This window comes from Paramormyrops kingsleyae, chromosome 14 (genome assembly GCF_048594095.1).
Source record: "Paramormyrops kingsleyae isolate MSU_618 chromosome 14, PKINGS_0.4, whole genome shotgun sequence".
NCBI classification, from domain to species: Eukaryota; Metazoa; Chordata; class Actinopteri; order Osteoglossiformes; family Mormyridae; genus Paramormyrops; species Paramormyrops kingsleyae.
The window spans coordinates 3875568-3903275 of record NC_132810.1 but is presented as its reverse complement, the minus strand read 5'-3'; the positions used below and the strand labels follow the sequence as shown (position 1 = coordinate 3903275).

The following is a 27708-nucleotide window of genomic DNA, read 5'->3' as shown; positions in this document are numbered from 1 at the left end:
AGCTCTACCCTCTGTTCTGTGGCGAAAGTGTGTTGTCTCTGTTTATGCAGGTTTCTCTGGGTACTTCAGTTTCTTACTGTAGGTTCAACAAGTATCTAAATTTCCCGCTGTGTGATTCCCTAACTTTGTAACGCGTGAAAGCTGCATATTTAGAATAAACATGTTGACGGAATATTGATAAATGCTTACTGTTTCATTATACAGCGGCTAACCCGTCGCAGGTATGACGTCGTCGCCTTCCCAGCATGCAAAGCGGAGTTTATTGTAAATATGATCGTGAAGGTTTTTCCTTCGGTGTCGTTCTTTGCCAAATACTCTGTCTTTACAAAGACTGTGCTGTGAGCTTAAATAAAGAGCAACGTGGCTTCAATGTGTATCTATGTCTACGTTTTTGGCTTCACCAGCCCATATATAAATAGGCAATATTATGATGCCTACGTGAAAAAACAGAAAATAAATGTCTTTTCCTCATGACAGAACACATAAAATATGGAGGTCGTGATCTATTACTTTTTTACGATATGAACAAAGTTATCTATGGGAAATCATTTCCTGTTCTAGGGAATTTACTTACGTGTCTCTGATCTGAGATCGGATTACCCTCTCAAGTTTTAGCATTAAAATAATGCGGAAAACGGATAAACCGATCCAGGGTCAGTTGCTTAACGTGTTATTTACCTGTAACTATACATCCCATGATGCCGCTGGACTGTCCACGTATTCTGTGTGACAGTCGGTTACATACGGGCTATGATGGCTGCGGTCGAGGTGGCAGGCATAAATCCGTTGTTGCGGCTGCTTCACAAAACCCAAACAAACTGATTACACGGGATATAACACTTCGATGAAAGAAACGATTAAATATTTAGCAATACAGAGTAATCCTGGGGTTCAGTTTGATTGTGGGCAAAGGATTTCTGAGGCGAACGTCTGCGATATTTCGCCGGAGTAGTTCAGCTTAAACGGAAAACTATGTAGTTGGTAAGTTAGCCTGCTAACTAAAACGCTGACGGGTTATCGGTGGGTCACGGGGTTGGTGTCAAAGCTGACGCTTCGAAAGCTGGATGTTTTACAAGATAATTTAAATAAAAGCTACGTCGGTGTAAGAATAGTAATTCTTAGCTAGTTTTTTCGAAAGCTGCCGATTTAAGGTATTACTTCTTAGCCCTGGAAAGATGTCATCGTGGCTCGGGGGACTGGGTTCCGGGCTTGGCCAGTCGCTTGGTCAGGTTGGGGGAAACTTGTCCTCATTCACCGAACAGATTTCCAACTTCACCAAAGACATCCTGCTAGAAGGAGCCGAGGAAGTAGGAGGTAAGTTTATCTTTCGCCACACCATAAACTGCATGTTAGTACGGCGGAATCTCTTACTACATGTTAGTAAATCTGTACGCTCAGATATCCACCACGGCATTATTTTGCTTGCATATGCTAGTCATGTCATGCTTTTACCTTTGATTGTTTTATGATTAAACTTTCTGTGTCGCTGTTAGTCATTCATACAAAAATTTTAACGATAGAGGCTGTAAACAAGTCGTGGGAATCTTACACTGCAGAACCATGTGTACAGCCTTTTATTAGCAGAAGCAGGTTCATATTTTATATAAGCTGTGCCTTCCTTACTAGGTGATTAAAATGCAACAGAATGATACTACTGTAAATGTCGTATTGATTGTAGGTGTTCGACTTAGTTGATTAAGTGTAATAATTCGACGGCTTGGCTATTCTACCTCAGGGCTCACACAGAGATGTCGGGGCCTGTCAGGACATAGGGGACATAGGACATAGGACTTCATTCATTATTATCATTTACTTGCCAAAATGAAGGGCAGTGAAATCGTTGCCTAATACGGATCTGTCCCTTTTTGTGTTTTTTGAATATATGGTGAGGTGACTTGCTGTTATGTGCGGTAAGTGCTTCATTGAAATTGAAAACAGTTGAATTACTCATATTTTAAGTGTAATTAGTGCTTTTGATCTAGTAAAGTAAAATATCTGTTTGGTGTACAATGTCAAACAGACATTGCATCTAGCAACTGTATAGTAAACTCTGGTCTGATGAAAACTTACTATACTGTTGGTCCTGCTTTTTGAAGATTTTTTTTTTGTCTTCCTTTTTTTTTGTAATTTTTCTAAACATTATCTAAGTTTCACTGTAGTAGGATGTGTGACAATTTCTCGGCTATGTCCCAAATATTGTCTGGAGCAGGAACTGCCCCTTGGTCTGCCTCTCGATGCATGATTAGCCCAAGTGTTCTCAGGATTTTCTGGCAAAAAGTACCCCGGCTGTGCTATACATACAAAAGGAATAAGTACTAACATCACAGAATGATTAGTCAAAGAAAGACAAAGTGCATATATACTATGTGTACTATATATACTATATGCTCTTTGTCTTTCTTTGACTAATCATTCTGTGATGTTAGTACTTATTCCTTTTGTATGTATAGCACAGCCGGGGGACTTTTTGCCAGAAAAGCATTTCACTGTATGTTGTAGCAGCTATAACTACATGTGACAAATAAAGAATCTATCTATCTATCTATCTATCTATGTAGTACTCACCTCCCCAGATGTGCATACTGCCAGCTACCTGCATTTCTTTGCTTAGTGGGTTTCATCAAGCCACTTTTTTGTTCTGATAAGCCCCTTTCTCTTGATTCCACTCATAGTATGGTGTATATATAGCAGATGATAAAGAAAATACCAATAAAAATATCACCATACTACTTTGGATAGTCACAAATTTGTGTATGAAATCTGTGTATGAGCTGGTGTTTACCCATGTTTTGTTTGAGAACTTATCGCTTTGTAGCTGAATATGATCATTTTTAAGGATGGTAATAAACATTTATTTTGCCCTAGGAACTTTTGACTGTAATATGAAATTATAATTAATCTGAATGTGTACTTGAAATAAATTTAATTCTAAAATCTGTTTGACATAACAGCTATTGTAGGCATAAGTAAACAAAGGCAGAAGATGACAGGCTGTGCTTAAAGTGAACTTTGATAACACTTTTCCAACTCACCAAAACAAGCTACCTTCAGTTCATGTTGCATAAACAATGCACAGAGAAGTGAAATGTGCACTGTTAATGCTGCAGAATACCATATATAATCTTAACGCTATTAAAATGCAGTAGATTTTACATGCTATTCTGCTGGGTCCTATTTGAAGAATAGATAGTGGTGGGCTTTTTTTGGTGCCAATAAATCTGGACCTGTACAGTTGCTGTTCTGATTTGTGTCTTCCAGCTCTTGCTACATAATATAGCATAACATTGTGTTTTCTTTTGATGATTTGACTTGAATGAATGAAACCGAGAGGCATGACTTGCCTGCAAGGATAAAATTCCACACCTGAAATACTCTGAAATATCGTGATGAGCTCTCACTGGAACGCTACAGAAGCATCGGTGGGTCACGTAACTTGATGTGTTCCATGGTGCTGCACAGGACCTGCCGTTTTAGTGGTAGCTTTTGTGAAAGTATTCTTGGTATGATCCATCCTTGGTAATTTCTATGGGCTAGAATAAGCAACTCGTTAGTTCTTTGTGCATTTGAGTTAGGGCCAAGGTGGTATATCGAATTTTTATGGTATATCAAGTAGGGATGGGCCGATCCACATTTTTTCAGTTCTGAGCCAATTCCGATGATACCGATGCAGATCCTGATACAAGGAACCTATAATTGTGCACAATTCCTATAACTGTCATTTTATTCGGATATATTTTCTCTATATATTTTCATAAGCTTTAGTCCTACCCTTTTTATGTTTATCTTTAATTTGCAAAATCTTACTGCGCAGCCTCAGGACTGAATCACGGTACATTTCACTACTCGTTGTACTTGTATTGAAAAATGACCTCACCTCAGAGTCCACTGTGATGCCACTGTCACTCCCCTGCACCCTGTCTCTCTCACAAACACTTACTAACTTTCCGGAAAGTTTCCGGATTTGACATATGGGTTAAATGCAGAAGACACATTTCATCGTCGTACACTGTTTGCTGTGATCTGTCAACAATACCAAGTAATCATTTTCCCCTAATCACTTTCCCCTTATGTTGTAGCTGCTTTATTTGACTCGTGCACCACAAATATAGCCATTTGTTATTGCTTTTATTCTGAGACATTTGTTTGGAATGGAGAAAATGTCTATACTGAATAATAGTATATTTGTAAACGGAGAAGAAAACCTTGTATTTGCATTGCTTTTTGGTCAAAGTTTGTTTTAATAGAAGTGTTTCTCACGTATCACATGTGGCTTTGTCTTACAACTGAACAATTAGCTCTCTTCATAGAAAATACCAATATTTGAATCGTGTATGTATCATCAATTGGCTGGGATAGTTCTGCGAGCTTTGTCATCTGAGGGTCAGTTGAGTAGATGTTTTTTGTTTTGTTTTTTTGCTTGAATGTATCACTCCTTTATCCTTGATGCATAATCTGGAGGATATCTGTGGCACTGTGCATCCCATGTTTGGGCTGTGGGTGGCTGAGGAACTGGGGTGAATAATCATTTAATTATAGTTGCCAAACAATTCTTGGATCAGGGTATAGACTTTGTTTTAGAACTTGGATGTTTTCTCCAAAGAATAACGATTGGCCAAAGTTCATAACTATAGAATGTCTGTTTGTAACATGCCTGTTATCAAGCTCTCTCCATTTGCCACATAGAAGGGCTTTTCAGGAATTGTTGGAATGTGAAACGGCTGTTTGTCGGACTAGATTGTGGTGGAATGCGCTTAAAATGCACATGCTGATCATTTTCTGTTTACCGATATAAAGGCCTCTTCGAATGCAACTCTGAGTAACAGCAAAGAAGTGGTTGGCACAAATGAATTGGATGATATGGAGCGAGAGACGTAGCCTTAACATTTAAGTAGTAAGGTGTGATGAGTGTAAAGATGATAGCGATGAAGAGAGAAGACTGAACCATTGAAAGTGATACCTATACCATTGCATTCATAACCCATATCCAATAGAGGATTCAGATCAGCTCCTGGGACATGCCAGTGGATTTATTTATCCCTGACCCACTGTGATGCCTCACCTGCCAAAAATATATGGTCATGGACCCAGTAGCTCAAAGAATAAGCAAATTCACTGTGAAAGGTTATGATAAAGAGGAGTCAAAAACTAACCAAATTCTGCAGTTTTGGAGGTGGCCATATGACCTCCTTAAAGGAATGTCCTGTGTGTATCAAAGACAAACAAATGCAGGCAGTTGGGGGAACTCACCAGGAACCTTGCCACTCAGTCTCAAGAGCCAGTATTCAGTAGCTCTGGTCAAAATGGCTTATGCGGTATTGGTGATACAGCTGGTCTGGTAAGACCAGACATAATCCATCACCGCATCACGATTAACAGCAACCCACAGGCAGTGGCAGTTGGCTTGACTTTACGTAAAGCTGTCACAGTTTGTTCAATTTATATACCACCTTAGGTATCTGTTGCACATCAATATGTAAAGTTATTAATGAAACTAAGAAGCAGAGCTGGAAATAGTGTGTATGTTACTTAACCTCTAGTACAGTAAAGAAGCTTTGGGATTTGGAAAGGGAATGAATCATAAACACAGCATATAAAATTTCAGGATATACTGCTAACTGAGCCTGATTGATGTACGATGTTAATATCACCATTGTATGTTACACACGAGGACTGTGATTGTCAGCTGGCTACAGACCATTAATAAATTATGCTAAAACATCTTTACTCTGTCATAGGAAACAATTCTCTTTTTTTTCAAGTATGAGTACCAATGCTTGGTTTCTGCTTCTTACCCATACCAATTAGGACTGTGTGATGTCTAGAAAATAAAATGAGATATTTTAAGGAAATTAATGATAAACAATAATATAGTGAAATCCCTTCTCCGCCCCAGGACCTAGCAGGACACTTAATTTTTTTACATGAAATAAAAAGGGAAAGCCTGAAGGGGAAAAAAAAACGAATTAAAGACAATTCGCTAAACATCCGACGCTAAGACTCGCCTCCTGCTGGGCTGATCATGACGATGCTGATCATGACGATGCTGATCATGACGATGCTGATCATGACGATGCTGATCATGACGATGCTGATCATGACGATGCTGATCATTGTTTTTTAGTGTCTGTGGAAGCTGATGGTTTGGCGGGTTTATTATGGTTTAAAAGCACATCACTCTAAAACCACAAAAAAAAAAATGTTGTATGCCATGTATCACCTCAGAAAGTATTACGTGTGCCACCACTATGACATTGTGCTTGATCGATCCTGGGTATGAGTTGTTATTTTCACTGCACGGGGATTATCCTTTGACATTTTCTCTCTCCGTACATTTTGTACCATCCCTTGATAGTTTAGTAGAACAGTTTACAGTCTGCTCTGCTTTGGATTTTGTTGTTAACTGAAGTATTTCCACACTGCAGATATTTTGTCCCATTTGTTTTGCTCGTCTCTGACATCTCTAATATGTCATTATGTAATATTGGTTATAGGCATCAGCACAATGTCACGAGGATGAGTTTGGTATCTGTATGTACAGTATGTAGCTTAACCTCTACTACATCAATATAAATCATCTCATACGCCTTACTCTTTTTGCCAACCTCATCTTGCCCTCCATGAGACATCCTAGTAAGATTAGGGCTCGTAGCACAGGGTCAGCCACAACATACTGGAGCAGGAGGTTAAGGGCATTGCTCAGGCTTCAACTAAAGCGACCAGCGACATTCTGATCACAGGCCCACAGCCTTAGCCTACTGTGCTCAGGGCTAGACATAAGGATTTAGGAGGGCACAGCCACTTTGGCCTTGGCTATTCATATTTTTTCTAGGGCACAAGGCCAAAATCTGGAGTAAAAATGTTTTTTTCATTTATTTAAATTTCATAGGACACCTCGGGCCTTGTGGAGGAATTTTATTTCCATAAAGGATGCATTTTTTTTTATTTTCAAAAAAGCAGAAACTTTCCAAAAAGGCATTGGGCCAATACTGAGTCACTAATTACCAATTACTGTAATTACCAAGTTTAGACAACCTACGCAATACGACCTTCGATTTGAGACAGTGTGTGTGTGTGTGTGTGTGTGTGTGTGTATGTATATGTGTATATATATATATATATATATATATATATATATATATATATATATATATATATATATATATATATATATATATATATATATATATATATATATATATATAGCTTTATTTCAAAAAACAAAATCCAACAATAAAGGAGCCGTCAATATTTTTGTATTTGTTTGCTCAGAACACCCGTATTCTTTTAGTGTACATGACAATTGACTTGACGTTCGTTTTTTGCACACTGCACGCTACCTGTCCTATATCCTCCCAGCAGAGCTTGGTACTTCTCTGAGTCAAATCTGCTCTGCCTCGGCAAATGTTTTTTTTACAACACCATCTGACACTTACCTGAACAAAGTAGATAATTTGCAACATTTTGCGGCAGTAGCCGCGAGTTCAGCTTGCTTTCTTTTACGTTCTCGATCTTTGCGAGGCATGGTGACAGCATAAGCAGCAGACGACAACTACACGATGATTACCGAAAAGGACACCTATCTGTTATTCGGAAACCGTCGGATGGCTTTTCCAATCAAAAACGTAACCCCCGATGATGCACCATTGTCATTGCTGTGGCTCAATAGTAGGCTGGACGATACATACCGTACCAGCCAATCATGCGACGAACACATGATCGTATTAGTCCAGAATTCATTGCGGCTCATTCAGTAGTTGGGAATTACGAGATGTGCGGGTCGACCTCGTTTCTCGTATCGAAGGTTGGGTTCGGGTTCAGTACAGATGCATCGATTGTTGACAAGGTAAAGTGGACCGTGTCGTGCGCAAGTCTTTTGTGTAATGAACGTTACTTTCGGTAAAAAGGGGGCATACGGCCAGACAAACATTAAAGGCAGGCCAATCTTGGCCGTAAGGTACTTCAATTTTGAGGAGGCGTGCGGCCAATTTTGAAAGGCACGACGGCCATTGGCCGCGGTGCCGCGGCTTATGTCTAGCCCTGTGTGCTACACGCTGCCCCCAATTGTGAGTAACTTAAAAATGAGAGTTTAACAGGTTAACTATCTTTTCTTGGCGCAGATACTGCCACTGAACTGAAGGTGTCTAATTCAAGACTGACTGACCTGGAGGTTGCATACGCTACTCAGAAGTCTGAGGTAAGTCTTGTTGCATTTCCATCAGTATTTATCTTACTATTGATTTTATCACCAAGATTTCTAAATGCCGAAATAACGTACCATATACCGTGGTATTATATCTGGACGGTATGAGGGTCCAAGCCAACCTCCAGGGGATGAACCTTTACCCTGACTTTATCCTGTAAAATCATAGCTTCCATGTTGTAGTATTTTTTTTTTTAGTATTTATCCCCTCAGATTTAAAAAAAAAAAATTAAATAAATTATAGTGGACACATGGACAATGTTCCACTGATTTCTACAAGTCTGTGTCTTCATCCTCAGTATGAACGACTGAAAAAGATCCATGCAGAGCTGGAAGAGAAGCATGAGGCATCAGAGATCCAGATCAAACAGCAGTCCATGGAGTATAGAAACCTTTTGCAGCAAAAAGAGGTATAGAGTTGCAGACCACCAGTGGATAAATGCATGAAGGCCCCCATGATCCTGTCCTATGATGATTACCGAAGGTCCTGTTACTGACATTATCCTGGATCAGTAGCATAAATTATGTAAAATATTATTCAGATTATATCTGCCAGAAACCAAAGACTGTTAAAGGCAAGAGTTTGTTTTATTATGGATTCGTAATATCTTTGTCCATCTTTCATAAACACATATTCAAGAGAGGTTCCTGGTAAGCCTGGAACCTATCCCAGGGAGCACAGGACCTGAGGCAGGGGACACCCTGGGCAGGGGACACCCTGGGCAGGGGACACCCTGGGCAGGGGACACCCTGGGCAGGACATACACACACACCCCCACACATTGTCACACACTGAGGGGGTTTTAGAGACTCAGTTTGGCCTAGACTGCGCTGGAGCTGCGATGCTACAACGCTAACCTTGAATCAATGTATTATCCACCTCAATAAGACTGTGGTAAAAATGCATAGCATAGGTTTAGCGATAAAGGCTTCATTTAATTTTTTTAAGTCTTGTTTGTAGTAATGTCAAATTGGCCAAAAAAATTAAATCCCAAAATATGCTATTAATAAAATACTACACTAACAAAAACAAAAACCTTTCTGTAGGTCGAGATCAATCACTTGAAAGCACGTCAGAGTGGATTACAAGAGGAGATGCAGAAGCTGCGACAGTCTGCTAAATCATCTTTCGAACCTGCCGTACTGCCCGTGAGCACTGCTTCCTCCTTCCTGCCTGACGCTGCAGGACCCCATCGAGCTTTTCAGGGAGATGAGATGGATATCGGTGACGTCATCTGGTCACAGCAGGAGATCAACCGGTTGTCCAGTGAAGTGTCTCGGCTAAAGGCTGAAGTGTCTCATTGGAAAGAACTGGTACAGGTAATTTTTCACTTCAAACAATGTTTGATTCATACAGAGTATTTTTTTAAATCAACACAGTACAGTGAAAATATTAAGCCCTTGTATGATTTTCTGGGTTTTACATGTTTTCACACTGCATCTGTGCAGTCCTTTTTGTGGATATGAGTGCTAAATTTTTCAGTGTATTTCCTTGATATTCAAGACAACATGCTAATGTTGTTGTCCCTCCATTTATTTCAAGTGCAGTAAATGGACAAATAGAATAAATGCTATGCTAAGCATTAGGGCTGCTGCGATTAGTCTATGTATTTGATGATTTATTTTTTGTATCATTTGTTTGATTTCAGATTGCAATCCATACAACTTGTTTTCATTTTCTGAATCTCTTTAAGGGCAATTCAAATGATGCAGAAAATTAATCGACAAAAATTATTTGGTAGGCTTGTGAACAAATTAATCGAATTTCAATGCTTTCTTATGGGAAAAATTGCCTTGGTTCACGTACAAATTGGTCCACGACCACTTTCCTGGAACGGATTGTGTTCGTGAACCACAGGCACTACTGTACTAGTATGCAAATAAACATTTATAAGCTTTAAACTCCGCCCACCTGTATCGAGACGTAGTGTGAAATATAGTTGATGTCATAATACTTTAGGTTGCGGATGTTGCCCGCATTGCAGTGCTTCAGAGGTACGAAATGATGACTCTGCAACGAGTGTGGATTGTGTATACCTGGGACATAGAGTTTCTGTTGATGTCTGGTCTTGCTTGAGATTTCTAAATTATGTAACAGATTAAATAAAGCAACGTTACCGTTGACCACAGCTGTGTCACTACTGCAATTATTTTTGACTGACAAAACGACCATGTAAACTTTGGCATTAAGGTAACAGAGAGGTACTGTAGGCCGAAACCTCAGTAGGGATTTAAAAACATTTATACTTAATCAGTTGTTTTATGTCCTTATTATGTACTGCGAACTTCATGAACTGTCTCATGAAATTCACCTATATAACACTCCTTCGTTATACCGTGTCAGTTCTTTTGTTGTTCTCTATACTTGGTTAGAAGTATGGTTTGGATGAAGAACCACTGGCCCTGATGTGGTTTCCGAAACGGAACAAGGTTAAAGTGAAAATATTTCCCATGGTCCTGTATATAAAAGCAAGAATGCTTCTCGTAATGGAGTAGATGTTAGGCATGAAACTTTTTTTTGTTTATATACTTTCGAGAAATTATGTCCAAATGTTTGATTTTTTGTTTTCATTCATTCATTCATTCATTCATTCATTCATTCGTCTCCTCCAGGCCTCTAAACCTCCTGGAACATCCAGCTCCAACATTGACCAGGGAGACATAGTAAAACTTCAGAAAACCATCAAGGTGAGGTTGATCACTTTGTTAACGTTATATGGTAGCTAGCATACCCTTTTGCTGATTTATTTTTTTTATAAATATTTAAATAAATTGAAAAGCTGTCAGGTAGGTGGTCACTTAGTTCTATGCTCTTTGTCCTGCTTTGTCCATTGTGCTCAGTGAAATTCAGATTCTCTGCTGAAGCTTAGCAGAAGACACCATTTTGTCTATATTTTGTATCTTGTAAAACGAGTTCTGTTTGTTTTCCTTATTTGGAGTAACATTTGTAACATTGACTTGTGTCGTTCTATGCTGCTGGCTAAATAACTAAGGATTTTGTAATTGTCAGAGGAGTCAAGCTGTCTTTTAGCAGTCTAAGTCAAGTAAACCTATGTGTTTTTTATTATATGGATTTCAAGCAGATACAAAGTAGAGCCAGGCAGGATTTTGTACTTTAACTCTGGTGGTAATCAACACAAATATTAATTTAAACCATGTTATGGTCTGCTTTCCATGCACTTTATGAGGGTCTTTATATAGATGACTGTAATCTTACCTTGGAACTGTTTGTCATGCGAGACCCTTCTTGGAGGACTAGGCTGGACGTGAGAGTCACTAAATTGCTTTTGAAGCATTGATGCTAGTGAATGTCTTGTGCATGCTGAGGCATTGTTGTGGTTGGTTGGTTTTCTTTTGGAACATTTTTTAGAAATACAGTTAAATGGAGTCTCCTATTGCAGTTCGTAGTTTTATTGATGATAGTCCAGCTTTCAGTGAGTGACCAGTAACAAGTGCAAGATGTTTGTGGGAACAAGAGGTATTTGAACACTACTTATAACCAGAGGTGTCAAAAGTAGACGCATTCTTCACTCAAGTACAAGAGATGCATGTTTTTACAAATATTCTCATAAAAGTTGAAGTATTGATTTCACTTTTTTATTCAGGTTAAAGTGAAACGTACAGGCTCTAAATTATAAAGCACCCTTGCAAAGGACAAAACCACCATTTTAGGGCAAAGCTGACTGGACTCCATGTAGAATGCAAGCAGAGAAAAATAAAGCCAGATAAATACTTAAAGCTCCATTGGCCATTACCATCATTATACACGACGATTGCCTTATTCCTAATCACATCATGCAAAAAAATATTATAGTACTGTAAAAGATTGAGGGATTACAAATTCAATGTGTAAAATTGTTTTTGTACATTTCTTTCTGCTTTTCCTTGAGCAGGAGTTACGAGAGACTATGGGACGTGAAATGGATGAACACCAACATGAACTGGCTGCAATGCAAGATGCCCATCGTCAGAAGATGGCCGAGATCACCCGCCGTCACCGGGAAGAGCTGGCTGAGTATGAAGAGCGGATTGAGGAGCTTGAGCAAATCCAAAGTGGTCAGTATCTTCTTATGCAAACAAAAATGTTTTACATATTATAATTTTGATTTCAAAACCGGGTGTGAAATATGTTGCATGTTGCTCATTATGCTTGAACGTTGACTGATTTTATGATTTATTTTATGAAAGTGTTCCAGATAGTGACTTCTGTGGAATTTCCCTTTTTTCCCTTCCCAGTTAATTGAATTTTAATTTCAATTACGATTTTGGCGTCCAATGATATTCCAAACAAAAATAAACGAGATGAAATGCATCACAATAATCATTTTGTTCCATGACCATTGTCCTGTTTTGTCTTGTGTTATAAATCCAGCTCACCCCTTTCCAGCCCCTTTTTATTTGTTTCTCAGTTGAATTATATATGGAGAGTTCAAGGAAAAACACTAAAAAACTAAACCAAACCAAAGTTAACGTGATTATGATTTTTATGATAATCAAGCCGCCCTGTTTTCCCATTCAAATCATTACAGGTGCTCCAGGCTCATCACAAGAATCATCCAAAGTTGCAGAACTGCAGACCAAGATTGCTATCCTGCAGGATGGAGCAGCACATCAGGGCAAGAAGTTACAGGAGCTGAGTGACAGCTTGGTAGAAGCGAGAGGAATGCAGACCTTGCTACAGCGAGAGAAGGACGAGGCTCAGGCAGAGAATGGCCAACTGATGCAAAATTATGCGCGGCTACAGAGCTCAGTAGAGGAGCTCCAGACACGAGTGCAAGAACAGGAGGGGAAAACCCTGCACAAAGCACAGCTGGAAAATGAGATTCAGATGTTGAAAAAGGCTCTTGCAGGTAACATGAAAGCTGCCTTAATTGATTCGTTTTTTTTTAAGGAAAGGCAAAGTTGATATACTTGTTTTTTTTATCTAAATTTGAATGATCTTAGACATCTTGAAATTCTTAAACTACTAATATTAAGGCACCATGACTGTAGTTGACATAATTGTTCTAACAAACCATCTCTAGGAGCAGAAAAGGAGATCTCAAGGTTAAAGTGTCTTAATGAGGTGTGTTGATTCTTTGCATTAATAATTTAATCAATTAGTCTCTTATCATTTAAAATAATTTATTAATATAGCTTTTTTTTTTTTTAACTACACAGAATGAACCCGAAGTGGAACATGCTGATATCTTAGAGCTCAACACAATAATTGAAACGTTGACGAGAGAAAAAGCTGAGGTTGAAAAAGAAAGGGTTAGTTTTTCTCATATTGTTTTTGTGTTCGTGAAAGCTCATATATTCATATTTATAGATATAGTGTGTGTAGTTGAAAACAAAATAATACTATTGAAGTGTCTTTAAAATCAAAATAACTAGGAACCAGATGCATTGGTGGAAGGATTCCCATTGATTTTAGGGAAAAAATGTGTATGTGTGTGTGTATATATATATATATATATATATATATATATATATATATATATATATATATATATATATATATATATATATATATATATATATATATACACACACACACTACATTTTTTGAAGGAAATATAAGTTCTATGTATTACCTGTTTAGCACAATCTGACCTTCCATAATGACACAAAGAGTATATTTGCACTGTGAATATTACTTAATAATTCATTGAGCTACTATTAATTCTTTACAATCTTCAGATGGATCTATTGCAGAAATTGAAGAATATGGAAGAAATTACAGAGAGAGGCAGGGACCAAATCCCTGACGTTTCTCCGGGTATGGTAGCTGAGTTGAGGTCAGAGCTAGAGGAAAGCCAACGAGCCCTTAAGGCAGCCCTCTTGGACCGTGACACAATCAGTGCTGAGGTGGAGGAATTGGACCATCAGAATCAAGAGGCTACACAGGTCTGTCTATCTTATTTGATACATTATATTTTATGCATTTATAATTTTATGAACCATCATAGCATTGGTTTTGTTCCTTATTGCCCCATTTTCCTTCCTCCCCAGCATTTGATCTCCCTAAAAAATCAGCTATCTGAACTGCATAAGGAAGCAGATGCTTCAGTAAGTCGTCTGCAGTTGGAGCTGGAAACCATGCGAGAGCGGGAGCAGATGTTGCAGAAGGAGCTATATAATCAGAAGGAGAAACTTAGCCAGAGTGCCTTTGCCCTTAATGACATGCACATGAGAAGACAGCAACTGGAAGGGACAGTGAAGGAGCTACAGGAAAAACTGGGACAGGCACAGCAGCGCAGTGTCGATACACACAGTGAACTTTCTGTGCTGAAGAAACAGCTCCAAGTGAGGGAGCAAGAACTGTCCACTGTCAAACTGGAGCTGGCCCAGACTGGGAATACAGCCAGTGAGGTTGAGGGTCACAAAGAGGAGCTAGATGCCGCGCAAAAGGAAGTGGATGACCTTAAGAGAGAACTACAAGAAGTGAGGAGATCGCATGAGGCGGCGCTGTCTAAGGACTATGAGATTAGAATGGAGAATCAGAAGCTAAAGGCAGAGGCTAAGGAAGTCGCCATGAGATTAGAGGACTTGAGCAAGGAGATCCAGGATGGGAAAACAACATTAAACAGGGTTGTTCTGGAAAAGGACACTTGCATAAATGCACTGAAGCTTGAGAAGGATGAATTGGAGAGTGAACTGAGTCAAGTAGAGAAAAAAATAGTGGAACAGGCCCATCATTATCAGCGGACCATTGAGGAGTTGACAAGTGCCCAGTCGATGGATGCCTCTGCCCTGCAGACAGAACATGAGCGTGCAGTGAAACTAAACCGCGAGAAAGATTTTGAGATTGCAGAGCTGAAGAGAAAGATCGAGCAGATGTCAGCTGACCATCGAGAGACCAACGAAATGTTGTCCACGACTGTGTCAGGACAGAAACAACTAACAGAATTGTTGAAAGAAAAGGATATATTTGTGGAGACACTAAAGGCAAAGGTTACACAGGTCCAGATGGAGCTGGACCGGAACCTCCAAACAGCTAAAGGAGGGGATGCTCTGAGACGCATGCTAGAAGAAAAGGAAAAACATTTGGGGGTGATGAAGGAGGAGAACAGTCACCTAAAGGAAGAGATAGACCGACTACGAGACCAGCAGAGCAGGCCGCATGCCTTGGCTGAACCCAAGACTCTTGACATAATCACTGAACTAGAGACAGAGATTACTCAGCTGAAGGTGACAAGAGATGGTTTGGAAGTGGAATTGTCAAGCCTGAGGAAAACAGCGGAAGAGCAACGAGTGAGCCTTCTGCATTCCCAGCAGTCTCTTCAAGCACAACAGAATGAACTGGAACAGGCGCGGTTGCGCCACGAGCAGAGTTTGCTCAATTATGAGAAACTGATTCAAGCCAAAGATGAAGAAATTACCCGAATGCAGGAGGTTGTTGACCAGATAAGTGCACAAAGGGTAAATGTGGAGACTCCATCCTCACAGGATCTACCACCAGCCATGGTAATTCTGCAAGAAGATAAGACCCAGTCCCTAAATGGTGAGAATGGCAATGAAAAACAAGACCTGTCCAAGGTTGAAATTGAGAAGTTGGTAAGGGGCATTAAAGAGAAGGAGACGGAGATCAGTCTTCTGAATGAGAAGAATCTGTCTTTAGCTAAGCAGCTAGACCAGTTGGTAGTCTCTCAGGATGAGGTTGGCAAACTCTCTCAGATGGTATTACAGAAAGATTTGGAGATCCAAGCCCTACATGCAAGGGTGTCAGCAGTTGGCTATAGCCAGGACATGTTGTTACTTCAGCAGCAGCTACAAGCATATGCTGTGGAGCGTGAGCAGGTATTAGCTGTGCTTAATGAGAAGACTCGTGAGAACAGTCAACTGCGTTCTGAATATCACCGCCTTATGGACATCGTGGCGGGCAAAGAAGCTATGCTGCTTAAACTTCAACAGGAGAATCAGCGTTTATCCATTGCAAGTGACCCAACAGGGAGCCAGGAGATGTTTCGTGAGACCATTCAGAATCTTTCTCGCATAATCCGGGAGAAGGACATCGAAATTGATGCTCTGACCCAGAAATGCCAGACTCTGGTGACTGTTTTGCAGACATCAGGTGGAGATTCTAGTGGTGGTGCTGGGGGAGGAGTAAGTAGTAATCAGTTTGAGGAACTTCTGCAGGAGAGAGACACTCTAAAGCAGCAAGTGAAGAAGATGGAAGAGTGGAAGCAGCAGGTGATTACCACTGTGAAGAACATGCAGCATGAGTCGGCACAACTGCAAGAGGAGCTCATCAAACTGCAGGGTCAGATTTCTGCTGATAGTGACTGTAGTTCTAAGCTGTCTGTTGACTATGCTCGACTGATCCAAAGCTATGAAATGAAGGAGAGAAAGCTAGGTAGCCTGAGCCAAGAACTTGCACAGGTTCAGCAGACCATTAGCCAGCTAAGCAGCACCAAGGATGTCTTGCTTGGGAAACTGGACTCTGTAGTTCCTGAGTCTTTGTCTTTAGTAGATGAACCTGTAACTACAGTTGAAGTAGTACCTCCCAGCCACCTGAGTTCAGAACATGAGAGGCGGCTAAACCATCTGAAGCAGGACTTAGACCATCTGCAAAGACTGCTTGCAGAAAAGGATGCAACAATACGAACCCTGCAGGAAAATAATCAGAGTTTGTCTTTGGCTTCAACATATGAGCAGAAGGTTCAAGTCAATGAGATGCACCAGCTTCGTGATAAGCTGGAGTCCCTGCAGAAATCGCTGAAGGAAAAGGACCTACTGATCAAAGCTAAGGGAGACCAGCTGAGTCAAGTGAGTGACACCCTCAGAAACCGCGAGAATGACAATGAGGTGCTGAAACAGGCAGTGACCAACTTGAAGGAACGTACACTTATCCTGGAGTTGGACATGCGCAAGCTGAAAGAAGAGAACGAACAGATAGCAGCACGTTCACGTGAGAAAGAGACCGAGTTTCGTGCTCTGCAGGAGACCAACATGCAGGTCTCCCTGCTGCTGAAGGAGAAAGAGTTTGAATCGAGTACAATGAGAGAGAAGGCTGCAGCTATGGAGAAGATGCTGAAGGAAGGAGAGCAGGTTGGTTTGGGGAGTTGTATGCACTACATTTCGATGTATCTGTGGTACACAAGGGTGGTCTCTTAATTTAACTAGTTTATCTAAAGCCAGAACTATCTTGATATTCTAAAATTAAGCTGCCTCTTGAATGTTTCATCAGATAAAAATAACATATTTACAAAACATAGTCTATGACTGGAAGTATATTTAGAGATTTAAGATAAATCAAACATAAAGCAGCTTTTTGTATAAGTTTCCAGCTCTTATAATGACATTCCTTTAAAATGCACAGTCACAATAGCAATCTATAATATTAACATTTACTAAGAAATCTTAGTTTGCCCTATTGTGTCGTGACTTTCTCCATCAGTTTTGATATATCGCAGGGTCAGCGTAAGAAATTAATTGGGGATTTTTTGTGGATTTTTGCAAAAGCCGCAGTCACGCGAAGGCCGGAAGAAGACACAGAATGGTTTAGTAACTCATAAACGCATAAAAATATTCATACAGTGCTGGTTTGGGGAACGCCAAACGTGCTCAATTTGCTCGCCAAGGGGACCAAAATTTCATGCAATTTATCTGTATCGTGGGGGTCTGTGTCCCAACTACTGCAATCTGGATGAGTCTGTAACTGTACTTACAGTCGGGAGAATTCTACCATATCTGTATTTACTTTTATTAGTATTAAATTTCATGTGTTGGAGAGTTTGTAATTTGACAGGCCAGCTGTAGTGTTAATTGCTTTGTCTTGATTAACATGTTCTGTGTCGCCACCTTACTGATTTTCACATGCGTTTCAGGGCAAGTCAGGAGAGTTGAATCAGTTGCTCAATGAGGTGAAATCAATGCAGGAGAAGGCTGTAGCCTTCCAGCAGGAGAGAGACCGGGTAATTCTGGCACTCAAACAGAAGCAAATGGAAACATCTGCCCTACAAAATGAGGTAAGAGACATCTAAGGATTAGTTAACTCATTTGATTTTGCATTTTACATTTATTCCCTTTTCTTTTCCTGACACACACACACACACACACAACTATTTAATGTCCTTTTTTTCATATGATGTTATTTTAATTCACGTCCTTGGAACGCTTATTTAATCCTTGTATGCAGAACATAATCAAGCCGCAGACATGGTATAATAATCAAGGTCTCTGGAATCCTGTGGTATAGTAAGATGCTTTTGTGCTCCCTCTCTGGTACTATGTACCCGTACATAAGATTACACCACTAGCCCAGGTATTGTCTGTTTTGCCAGCTGCAACACATGCGAGACAAGGAGCAGCGTCTGAAGTTGGAACTAGAGCGACTGCGGAGCCACCTGTTGGAGATCGAGGACTCTTACACACGGGAGGCCGTAGCTGCTGAGTACCGGGAGTCAGAGCTGCGCAGGAAGGTGGCCCAGCTGGATGAGCGGCTGATGACCTCCTCGAATGCTGTTGAGAGTGCCAGGTGAAGGACGCCTTTTCAGCCGATAGTCTGGTCAATGCTTCTGCTAGCCTCAAAACAAAGTAATGCATCGAAACGCAAATCCCCGTGAGTTTGCTGTCCAATTTGACGCTGGTTCATCCCCATGGCAGCCAGCAAGCTAGTCTGCAGGTGGAGTCCCTTCAGGAGCAGCTGACTGAAGCTATGAGGCAAAGGGATGAGGCTCTGGCTCAGCTGCACATATCCCAAGAGCAGCTCAACCAATATGCAGTGTCACTCTCTAACCTGCAGATGGTGCTAGAGCAGTTCCAGCAAGGCAAGTTGCCGTCATCCATCCAAGCATTCTCTGTAACTCCCTCTCCGGTATGGTCTTTTTGTGGTCTTGGAGCCTGTTGCATACAACATAGAGAATGAGGCGGGGGACACCGTCACAATGCAGGCACACAGATTTTTAAACCACAACTGTACTTCCCATCTTTTACATTATTTGCATATTATTACAAATTTCTATGTCCTAATTTACACTTTGCATTTACTCCCTCTCTAACTGTAGAGGAGAAAGCCTTGTATTCAGCTGAGCTGGAGAAGCACAAGAAGGAGAAGGCTGAGCTGAGGAGGAAAGTGGAGATGTTAGAGGACCAAGCTGCAGCACTGCAGGTTTTTTATTTAATTATACTAATAGCTATAGAATCTACATTGTGTAAAAATGGAAAATAATCTGTAAGTAAATGAAAAAAATGTGGGCCAATACAATTCCCTGACCTGAGTCTTCTGCTTCCTTTGTGGTCTGAGATTTAGAAAGCAGTTTAAAAAATCAAGATGGCAGGAATATCTAAAGGAATTTCTGGGGAGATAGAGAGAGTAAAAACCAGTAAAAAACATTAATTATAAATTACTGCTAAGATATAAATATTTCATGACTGTTTTTAAAGTGTAATGGTTTCCATAATTTCTGATTTGTTGTAATGCTGAATTTATTTATGAGCGTAAATACTCCGCTTATCAAGATTCACATGCCTCATATCTTTCTTTTCAAGGTGAATCTGGATGAGGCCACTTCAGCTCTGGACTCAGCCACACGGCTGACTGATCAGCTGGATCACAAGGAGGAACAGATTGAGGAGCTCAGAAAACAAGGTTAGGCAAGAGTAGCATGTGAGCGCAAAGTTTCATCTGAAACGTGTTACAAATCATTTGTATCAATGAGAAAGTGTTTTTCAGTATATCGGGTTATATAAGTCGTGTTATTTTTAGATGTTCTGTTTGTATATCTGAAATGTTTGTGTAAGTCAGGATTTGAGGCATTTTGGCCAGATACAAACTGCCACACAAAATTCCTTCTGTTTTAGCAAAATTTATTATATGGAAACTAGTTAGACGAGCCAGTTTTCTTTGGCCAAGCAAGTGATTTGGGTCTTTCAAGAGTTCTAAATGGAAACCTTATTAACAATATGTAAAGCATTTATTTTGGAGCGACTGACAATGCGGATCTGTGAAAATATGCTTTTAACTTTATTAATTTTGTAGAAATGTATTTTGCATTTGCTTTTCGATGCGTCCCTTCTACTGCTTTTATAGTAGTATTGTTTCTTAAGCCGTTTTCATTGGGTGCTCTTCATAATGAATGGCAGCCAATCTGCAGAGTGCATATTTATATGCATGATGTATATTTAAAAATAGCATAACACTGCATATGTCAGAAGAAATTTCTTGGTAGTTTGGCTTTTTATATTTTTGTACATTCTATGTTTTTTCCCCCAGGTTTTTTTCCGATGTTGATGTTAATATATATTCTGTAAATGGTTTTGTTGTGTTTGTCCCCAGTGACTGTGTTTGACTTTTGCTTTTTCTGACTGCAAAATCTGTTTAAACCCCATTTGTGCTGGTCCTCCTCGGGCTAAATGTTTGGTTCTACCATATCAAACCGCTGGTTTAAAAAGATTAGAAAGTGTCTGATCTAAGCTTACTTAAAACTTATCTTGTAGTGGAACTAGATAAATAAAATGTGCTCTGTTCCCATTAACCTTTTTTGGGTGTATGGTCCTTGGTTTGCACCATATTCCCAGACATCTATTGCTCTTTCTTATATGGTTAAAAATTCCCAGACTTGCCCCTTTTTAAAAAGCACACAATTCCAGACCATGTTGGAATTTTTGTTTAAATAAGATTTGGTTAAATGGGACCTTGCAGAGAGACTGTTTAGGTCTGCACCATCATATCAGTGAGAGTAGTTGTCTTTGGCTTGCTAGCCCTGTAGACATGTCAGCCTTCTTTAGAAACGGTATTAATTGTTTAAGTGTGGAACCCTGTTGCATGTATTTGTGAATAATCATGAGAAACCTTACTCTTACATATTTAGTGACGGTGAGGCAGGAAATGCTGGAAGAATCCCAGAACAAACTGATGAACCTTCTGAACAGTACTGAAGGCAAAGTGGACAAGTAAGGTCAATTCTTAATGTGGCTATTAAAACAAATATGCAGCTTTCACACTACAACTGAAGCAGTATTAAAGAAAGCCAGTGTTCCATTTTATGTTGCTTTTGTGTTCAGAAATCAACCCAAGCTGATTATACACATAATTATACATATAATTAAGTCTGTTTACCCTTTTGTTCTTAGGCTTCTTATGCGGAATCTGTTTGTGGGGTACTTCCACACCCCCAGGAATAAGCGGTCAGAGGTATTAAGACTCATGGGCAACGTGCTGGAACTGGATCGAGACGATGTTGATCAGGTATGCTGCTGTTAGTTCTCCTTTAACGGATTTAATTTTATTTTCCTGTTGTACCTTTCCTGACTTCTACAAGACACTCACTCACCTTTTTCTCCTCTGCCTCTATGGTTTGCTCAAAGTTTAAGAGTTTAATTTTTAAAACTTATTGGATATGAAGCAATTATAATGATTTAAAAATGAGCATAATTATTGTTTTTAATATATTGTTACTGTACAGTCACGCACCGCATAACAATGTTTCGGTCAACAACGGACCGCATATATGATTGGTCCCATAAGATTACACTATGATGAAGCTGAGGAATTCCCATTGCCTAGTGACATCATAGTGCGCTGCATTGCTCATGTGTTTGTGGTGAGGCTGGTGTAAACAAACCTACTACACAACAACTCCTATAAAAGAATAGCACCTTCAGTTATGTAGAGTATATAATACTCGATAATAAGCAACTATGTTTCTGGTTTATGTATTTCCTGTACTGTACTTTTATTGTTATTTAAGCTATACTAGGGGCAGCGTGTGGCTCAGTGGGCTAAGCCTGTGTGCCGGTTCAAACCCAGCTTCAGCAGGTCTGCAGGTCCTTGAGCAAGGCCCTTAACCCCCAGCTCCCTGGGCGCTGCCATGGGTGGCTGCCCTTCGCGGACAACTTACTCTACAAAGAGCAAGTTCAGGGAGGCATGAAAAAGACAATTTCCCCACGGGGATTAATAAAAAGTGATGATTATTATTACTATACTATATTGTCTAGGTGTTGTAGGCTATACCATCTAGCTTTGTGTAAGTATACTCTGTGATGTTCTCACAACAATGAACTTGCCTAGCGTCACCTTTCTCAGATCATATCCCTGTTATTAAGCGACACATGACCGTATATTATGCAGTTATGTAATGCATTAAAGATGGTTTTCCTGTTTAGTCTTTGAAAATGACTGCATACTGCAGCGTATCTGACAAAAGTCACATTAGGGGCCTCAGTAGTGAATTCACTAGTGTTTAACTGAAGAGAAAATGCTACCTTCACAGTATTTATTTAAGGAGTGCCTTAAGTATTTTGGTTTTCTTGGATTTCTAAAACACCATTGCTTAATGGATTTACTTTGGATGATGTAATTTATTTTAGACAAGCCTGCTAATTTTCACTGTATTTTCTCACCCCTGTGTGCAGATGTTTAAAAGCAGTATATTAATCTTCGGCAGAGCGGAAAATGTACAGATCTGTTTGAGTAATGTTTTTTTAAGACCCCAAATACATTATACTGCATTCTTGCAGTTGAGTCAAATAATACTTGTTACTTATATTATCTAAAACAAGAATACAGTCGGCTCGCCATATCTGCAGGTTCCACATGCAGATTGAAATTATTAGTGGAAAAAAATCCTGAAAGTTACAAAAAGCAAAACTTGAATAGGCCACGTGCTGAGCACTATGCTGAACGCACGCCAAAGAAGTGATGTGTAGGCATACCTTGCTGTAGCCTGCATCTGTGCTGAACATCTGCAGTGTTCAGGGAATAATGACAAGAAAAAATAAATAATACAGTATAACAGATATTTACATAGCATTCGCATGACATTAGGTATTATAAGTAATTTAGCGATGATTTTAAGCATATTGGAGGATGGGTGTAGGTCATACAAGTGCTTCGCCATTTTATATGAGATTTAAGCATCTGTTGATTTTGGTATTTGGGGGGGGGGGGGGGGTTGGTTCTGGAACCAATCCGCCATGGATACTGAGCAACAACTGTATGATAATGATGAACTCATCAATAGATAGAAACTGAAGTAGGGCAGGAAGGATTTTTCATTTTTTCTTTTAGATTTGTAACGTCTTGCTCAGTAATGCTTTCAAAATGGCAATTCCACATGAGTCAGTCAAATGTCCTAATGTGATCTCCCAGGACTCTGTCCAAAGTTCTAACCACATGGTGGCCTACACTTTATTTTTAAAGTAATCATTGCGGTTGCCGGTGTTGAATTCAAAGACAGAGCAGTTTTCCAAAACACTCAGTGATATGAGTAGAAATGTAACGTAACATATAACAAAGTAATTATGACCGAGTTGATAAAACATGCAGTGTTTGCAGATTATGCTCCTGAACCGGCCAAAAACATACGTAGACAATGGCATATGCAGACAATTTTTTTTAATGGAGTGGGCAGACTACAAACATTCAGAATCCAGCTCCTCACAAAGTATTTCCTTATCCAGTACTGTTGGCAGGATCCGAAGGAACCCAGTCCAACTATTCTGAATTGCCCAACAGCTGTGCAGAGTTTCTGGTGGCATCCATATATAGTTAGTGTAAAATTAAAAGCAGGTTTTAGAATGGGGGCAAATGCGATTACAAGTCCTCCAAAGACTGATTTTTAGACTTCGGGAGATTGTACTTTACACTCTGTACTTACTCTCCACTGCTAGTCAAATTTTCCACTCAAGACGTCTGTGTTTAAAGCTATGTAATGTTTCATGTTTCTTAAATTGTATATGTGATGGTTGCTTCACTGTAATAACCTTCAGAAAATAATACAGTTGGAAGCTCAGATCTCTCTAGACTGTGTAATGTATGCTATGTGTAATCATGATTTAACTTGCATTTGTTTTATATTTAATGTTGCAGAATGGAGACAGTTTTTCCTCTAGAGAATGAAGCCCGCTTACTGTATTGCTTGTCAAGACTGCTATTATGTTAGGGCTGAGAAACTTCTTTAAAAAAGACATTTACATTTTATAATGTAACAGATTTTTAATTAAGAGATTTGAATATTAATTATACATTTATACCACAAACCCAGCCCATCATTGCGCAGTACCCATTGTATGCAACCAACCTTGAAAAGTGAAACATGCAATATTAACCTACTACTGTCTTAAGTGAATAAAACGACAAGGAGATCATAATGTATAACACATTTTTATTTATTTAGCTACCCACGGGAACACCAGCAAGCAACAACAAAAAAGTTGTAGTGTGGAATTTAAATATCACACGGGTGACATTAGCCAGCTGACACAGGCTTAAGTGCATAAAATAGCTTAAATGAAAATAATTGCCGGTGTAATTCAAAGAGTTTCCAGACTTTTCAGGTTTTTGGGAATTACTGTATTGCCGCGTTCTTCTGCCGATTCGCACATTATTTCACTAGTTTCCATGTTGGCTAGTTTCAGCCATTCTGACTCGCTGAATTAATAGCTACAGTTGTGATCAGTTCCTCCAAAACTCAATAGAAACTGAATGTAAACAACCTTGCTTACACAAGAACACTTCTGATCTGAAAGGTTTATAAAGGAAGTATCATGTTGCTTAGTGTCCTTTCTGCACAAGTTGACCCAATAATGTGATGTTATTTACTTAAACTGTGGTAGTCGAGGAAGTAGTGATTTTTCTGGTCTTCCCCCACACCGTATACAGTGGTCTTGTAATTCATGATGATAATTTTATAAAGTCAAAGTTAACCAGATGTTTTGTCTTATAAACATCACTTCATTCTTCAGAAGACAGCAGAGGTCCCTTAAGACCTCTGCTCTATTCTCTGCCACTTCCTGTCATTTTCTAGAATTCCTGCCAACTTCTTTCGTCCTCTTTTGTTTTGCAGCTACTAGAAGAGGAGGGAAGACGAGGAGTAACGCGCTGGGTCTCTGGCTGGTTGGGTGGCAGATCAGCACAGAGCGTTCCCAACACCCCTCAAAGACCTGGCCACGCACAAGTTCTCAACACTGTGAGTGTATTCTCAGTAGAACATTCTAATTCATACACGAAAGTATGGATTTTGTCTATAGTTGTAAGCAATGGAATGTGGATAAAATACTTGTTTGATTGTAACAACCACTCACAATATTTAATGTTTTAGACTGTTTCAATGAAATTATGTGAATTAAACCTGATCTCAGTGAAAAGTGGCAGTTTTATGCGTTCATTCTTGCGGCTCGTGCAAGAGGACAAAAACATTCTAGCGAACAAGATGAAACTGACTTTAATTTCACACTAGCATTATTTGTAAATCACAGCCTGCTGTCACCCTGTGGGTGAGGTCTGCAACATAAAAATTATGACTATCGTAATATTAGGGCTGTAGGATATTGCATAATAATCACCAGGGCTTTAGATGACAGGCGTGAACATTTTCCTGTATCATATGGACATTTACTTACGCCTACATTTCATAAGCAGATCAGTTGTATGCCTAAAATATTAATGAGGCCTATCGTGACGCCCAAAAGTTAGTAACCTATAAATTTCAACGTATCTTTGTTTAATAAACGTGTCAGACTTTAAACTACAAAAAGTACCACCACTCCATCATCTTCTTTTTTTTTTTTTTTTTACCTTGTTTATCCACAATTTCTCCTCTTTCACAAAATGTCGTGGCTGCTGATCTGTCCCTTTCTTCACCGCCACTTCAGTGCTCATCACTTGCATCACGTGCCCCGTTAACTGAATTTAATAAAGATAAGGATACATCACAATTTACACCTAAAATTTAGTTATCAAAAAATGAATACCTCCCCAAAATAGAAAGTCACTATAAGCTTTTTATGACAAACGCCTACATGTTTTTACCGTTAGATGAATTGTTAGTTAATATGGTGCTTTTTCATGTCCACTGTGTATGAGGGTTGCAAGGCACAGGGTCATTGTTCAAAGCAGCTATGCAGTGCTCGCCATTTGATCCGACTTTTGGTGAAATCTGGAATTCTGCAACTAGAACAGTAGAACTCTTTACAATGGCCAAAAATGCAAATTATTTCTCGGAATAGAAATTTTACAGAAGACACTAATACAAACAGTATATTGTTTTCAAAACAGAATATCAAAATTCATTCAATATTCATAGCTCCAGAGTTTCCCATTTTGACTTTGCTAAAAACCAGAGCTAAACAAATACATTGTACAGCCTTGTTTGCAGTAGCTGTTCATATGCTGTCCAGAACGTTTACTTAAAATATACACCATAAACCCTGAAAATGTGAGTATTTGCTGTAGTTATGTTATTTCTTACTTGCTTTAATTTTTTTTTAACCTTTTTTGTCATTGCAGTCTTTCTCTGAGATGTTCCTGAAGTTCCTGGAAGTGGAATCCAGCCCTGCGCTTCCAGCTCCCAAATTGCCAGTCTATGACATCACACCACTGAGTGTGTCCCCTACTGCTAGCAGTGCCAGTGCAGCACTTTCTGCAAATAGTAAGCATCTACATTGTCATTTCATGCATCGATTTTAACATATCATAACATACTGCTATTGACATTAAACCGTGTTTAAAAAAACAAGTGTAGCTTTGTATACATGAAGAATCATGTATACATTTTGTGGACCTTATTGCCCTTATAAAACTGCATTAACAGAATACTATCCTTTAAGTTGCATCAGCACTGTTACATGCAGTAATACTACCACATAAATGTAGTATTAAAACTGTCATTTAATTTGATCATAATAATAATTGATACTTTTATCATTTGATCATATGTAACCCCTTGCCTTTAATTGTTTAGGTGGTTCTGGATCCAGCAAACGTGCAGGAGAGGGTAATTCTTTCCTTGCCCCCCGCTCAGCAGCTGTGCCGCTGCTGAAGCCGGGTGGTCCTGCTTTAGGGGGAGGGGGTCACCTGCTAATGAAGCCCATCTCAGATGCCCTGCCCACTTTCACACCTGTCCCAGTGTCGGCTGAGGCCAGTGCAGGGTCTGTCCTCAAAGACCTGCTTAAACAGTGAATGAACCCACTTGTGACTAAAAGCACTTTTTTCAGAAGTAAGAAGAGCTGAACACTACAGCCTGGCCAGATATGGCTGTGGAGGTCCTTGGGGCTAAGACCAAGTATCCAACAGCAAATCATGAAGACTAACTGTAAAATATCATGAGATTCATGCCATTATACAAGACATATTGTAATGAGACTTAGCCCAACATTCTTGGTCTTCTTGCTGGAAAGAGGTGGGCTTTTCTAGTCTCAAGTATTCTAGTGTCATCTAATGGTAGATCTCACTAAAAAGCACTTTGCACTTGTAGGTACTTGCATCTGCTTAACATATAAAAATGTAAGAATAGAATATAGTTTTCTACATTTTAGCAGGGTGCATACAACTTCCCCCTTGGGCATATATGTGTTCTTTTGGAGTCTGTCTGATCCAAAGGTCTATGTCTAAGGTCTATGTCTAACTCAAGGTATTGCAGGGTATTTTTCTGCAACCACACAGCCATGCAAAATTGAAATGACAGATCTGAAATGCATCTACAATGGAAGTGTGAAACGATCTGGATTAAGTCTTCATAATCATCAAGAGTTGTAACAGTATACAGTATACTTTTGAATCTTTGCCCCCCCCCCCCCCCCCC

The 27708-nt window shown here is 39.5% G+C and overlaps 1 protein-coding gene across 2 annotated transcripts; it reads left to right on the top strand.

Annotated features, from left to right (window-relative positions):
* The first annotated feature begins 713 nt into the window (after nucleotides 1–713).
* trip11 (thyroid hormone receptor interactor 11) lies at nucleotides 714–27708 on the top strand. 2 transcript variants are annotated; one of them, XM_023836019.2, is made up of 21 exons: nucleotides 714–1314; nucleotides 8118–8194; nucleotides 8500–8610; nucleotides 9248–9514; nucleotides 10814–10888; nucleotides 12094–12256; nucleotides 12730–13050; nucleotides 13225–13265; nucleotides 13361–13453; nucleotides 13883–14089; nucleotides 14195–17233; nucleotides 18013–18153; nucleotides 18469–18662; nucleotides 18791–18954; nucleotides 19192–19295; nucleotides 19676–19775; nucleotides 20998–21079; nucleotides 21260–21374; nucleotides 24973–25095; nucleotides 26415–26556; nucleotides 26869–27708. In XM_023836019.2, the coding sequence occupies exons 1-21, from the start codon at nucleotides 1176–1178 to the stop codon at nucleotides 27084–27086; spliced, it is 5916 nt and encodes a 1971-aa protein (XP_023691787.1). In that variant the 5' UTR covers nucleotides 714–1175; the 3' UTR covers nucleotides 27087–27708. The 2 variants fall into 2 exon arrangements, with proteins under 2 accessions (XP_023691787.1, XP_023691785.1); XM_023836017.2 differs by having other exon boundaries at nucleotides 9248–9520.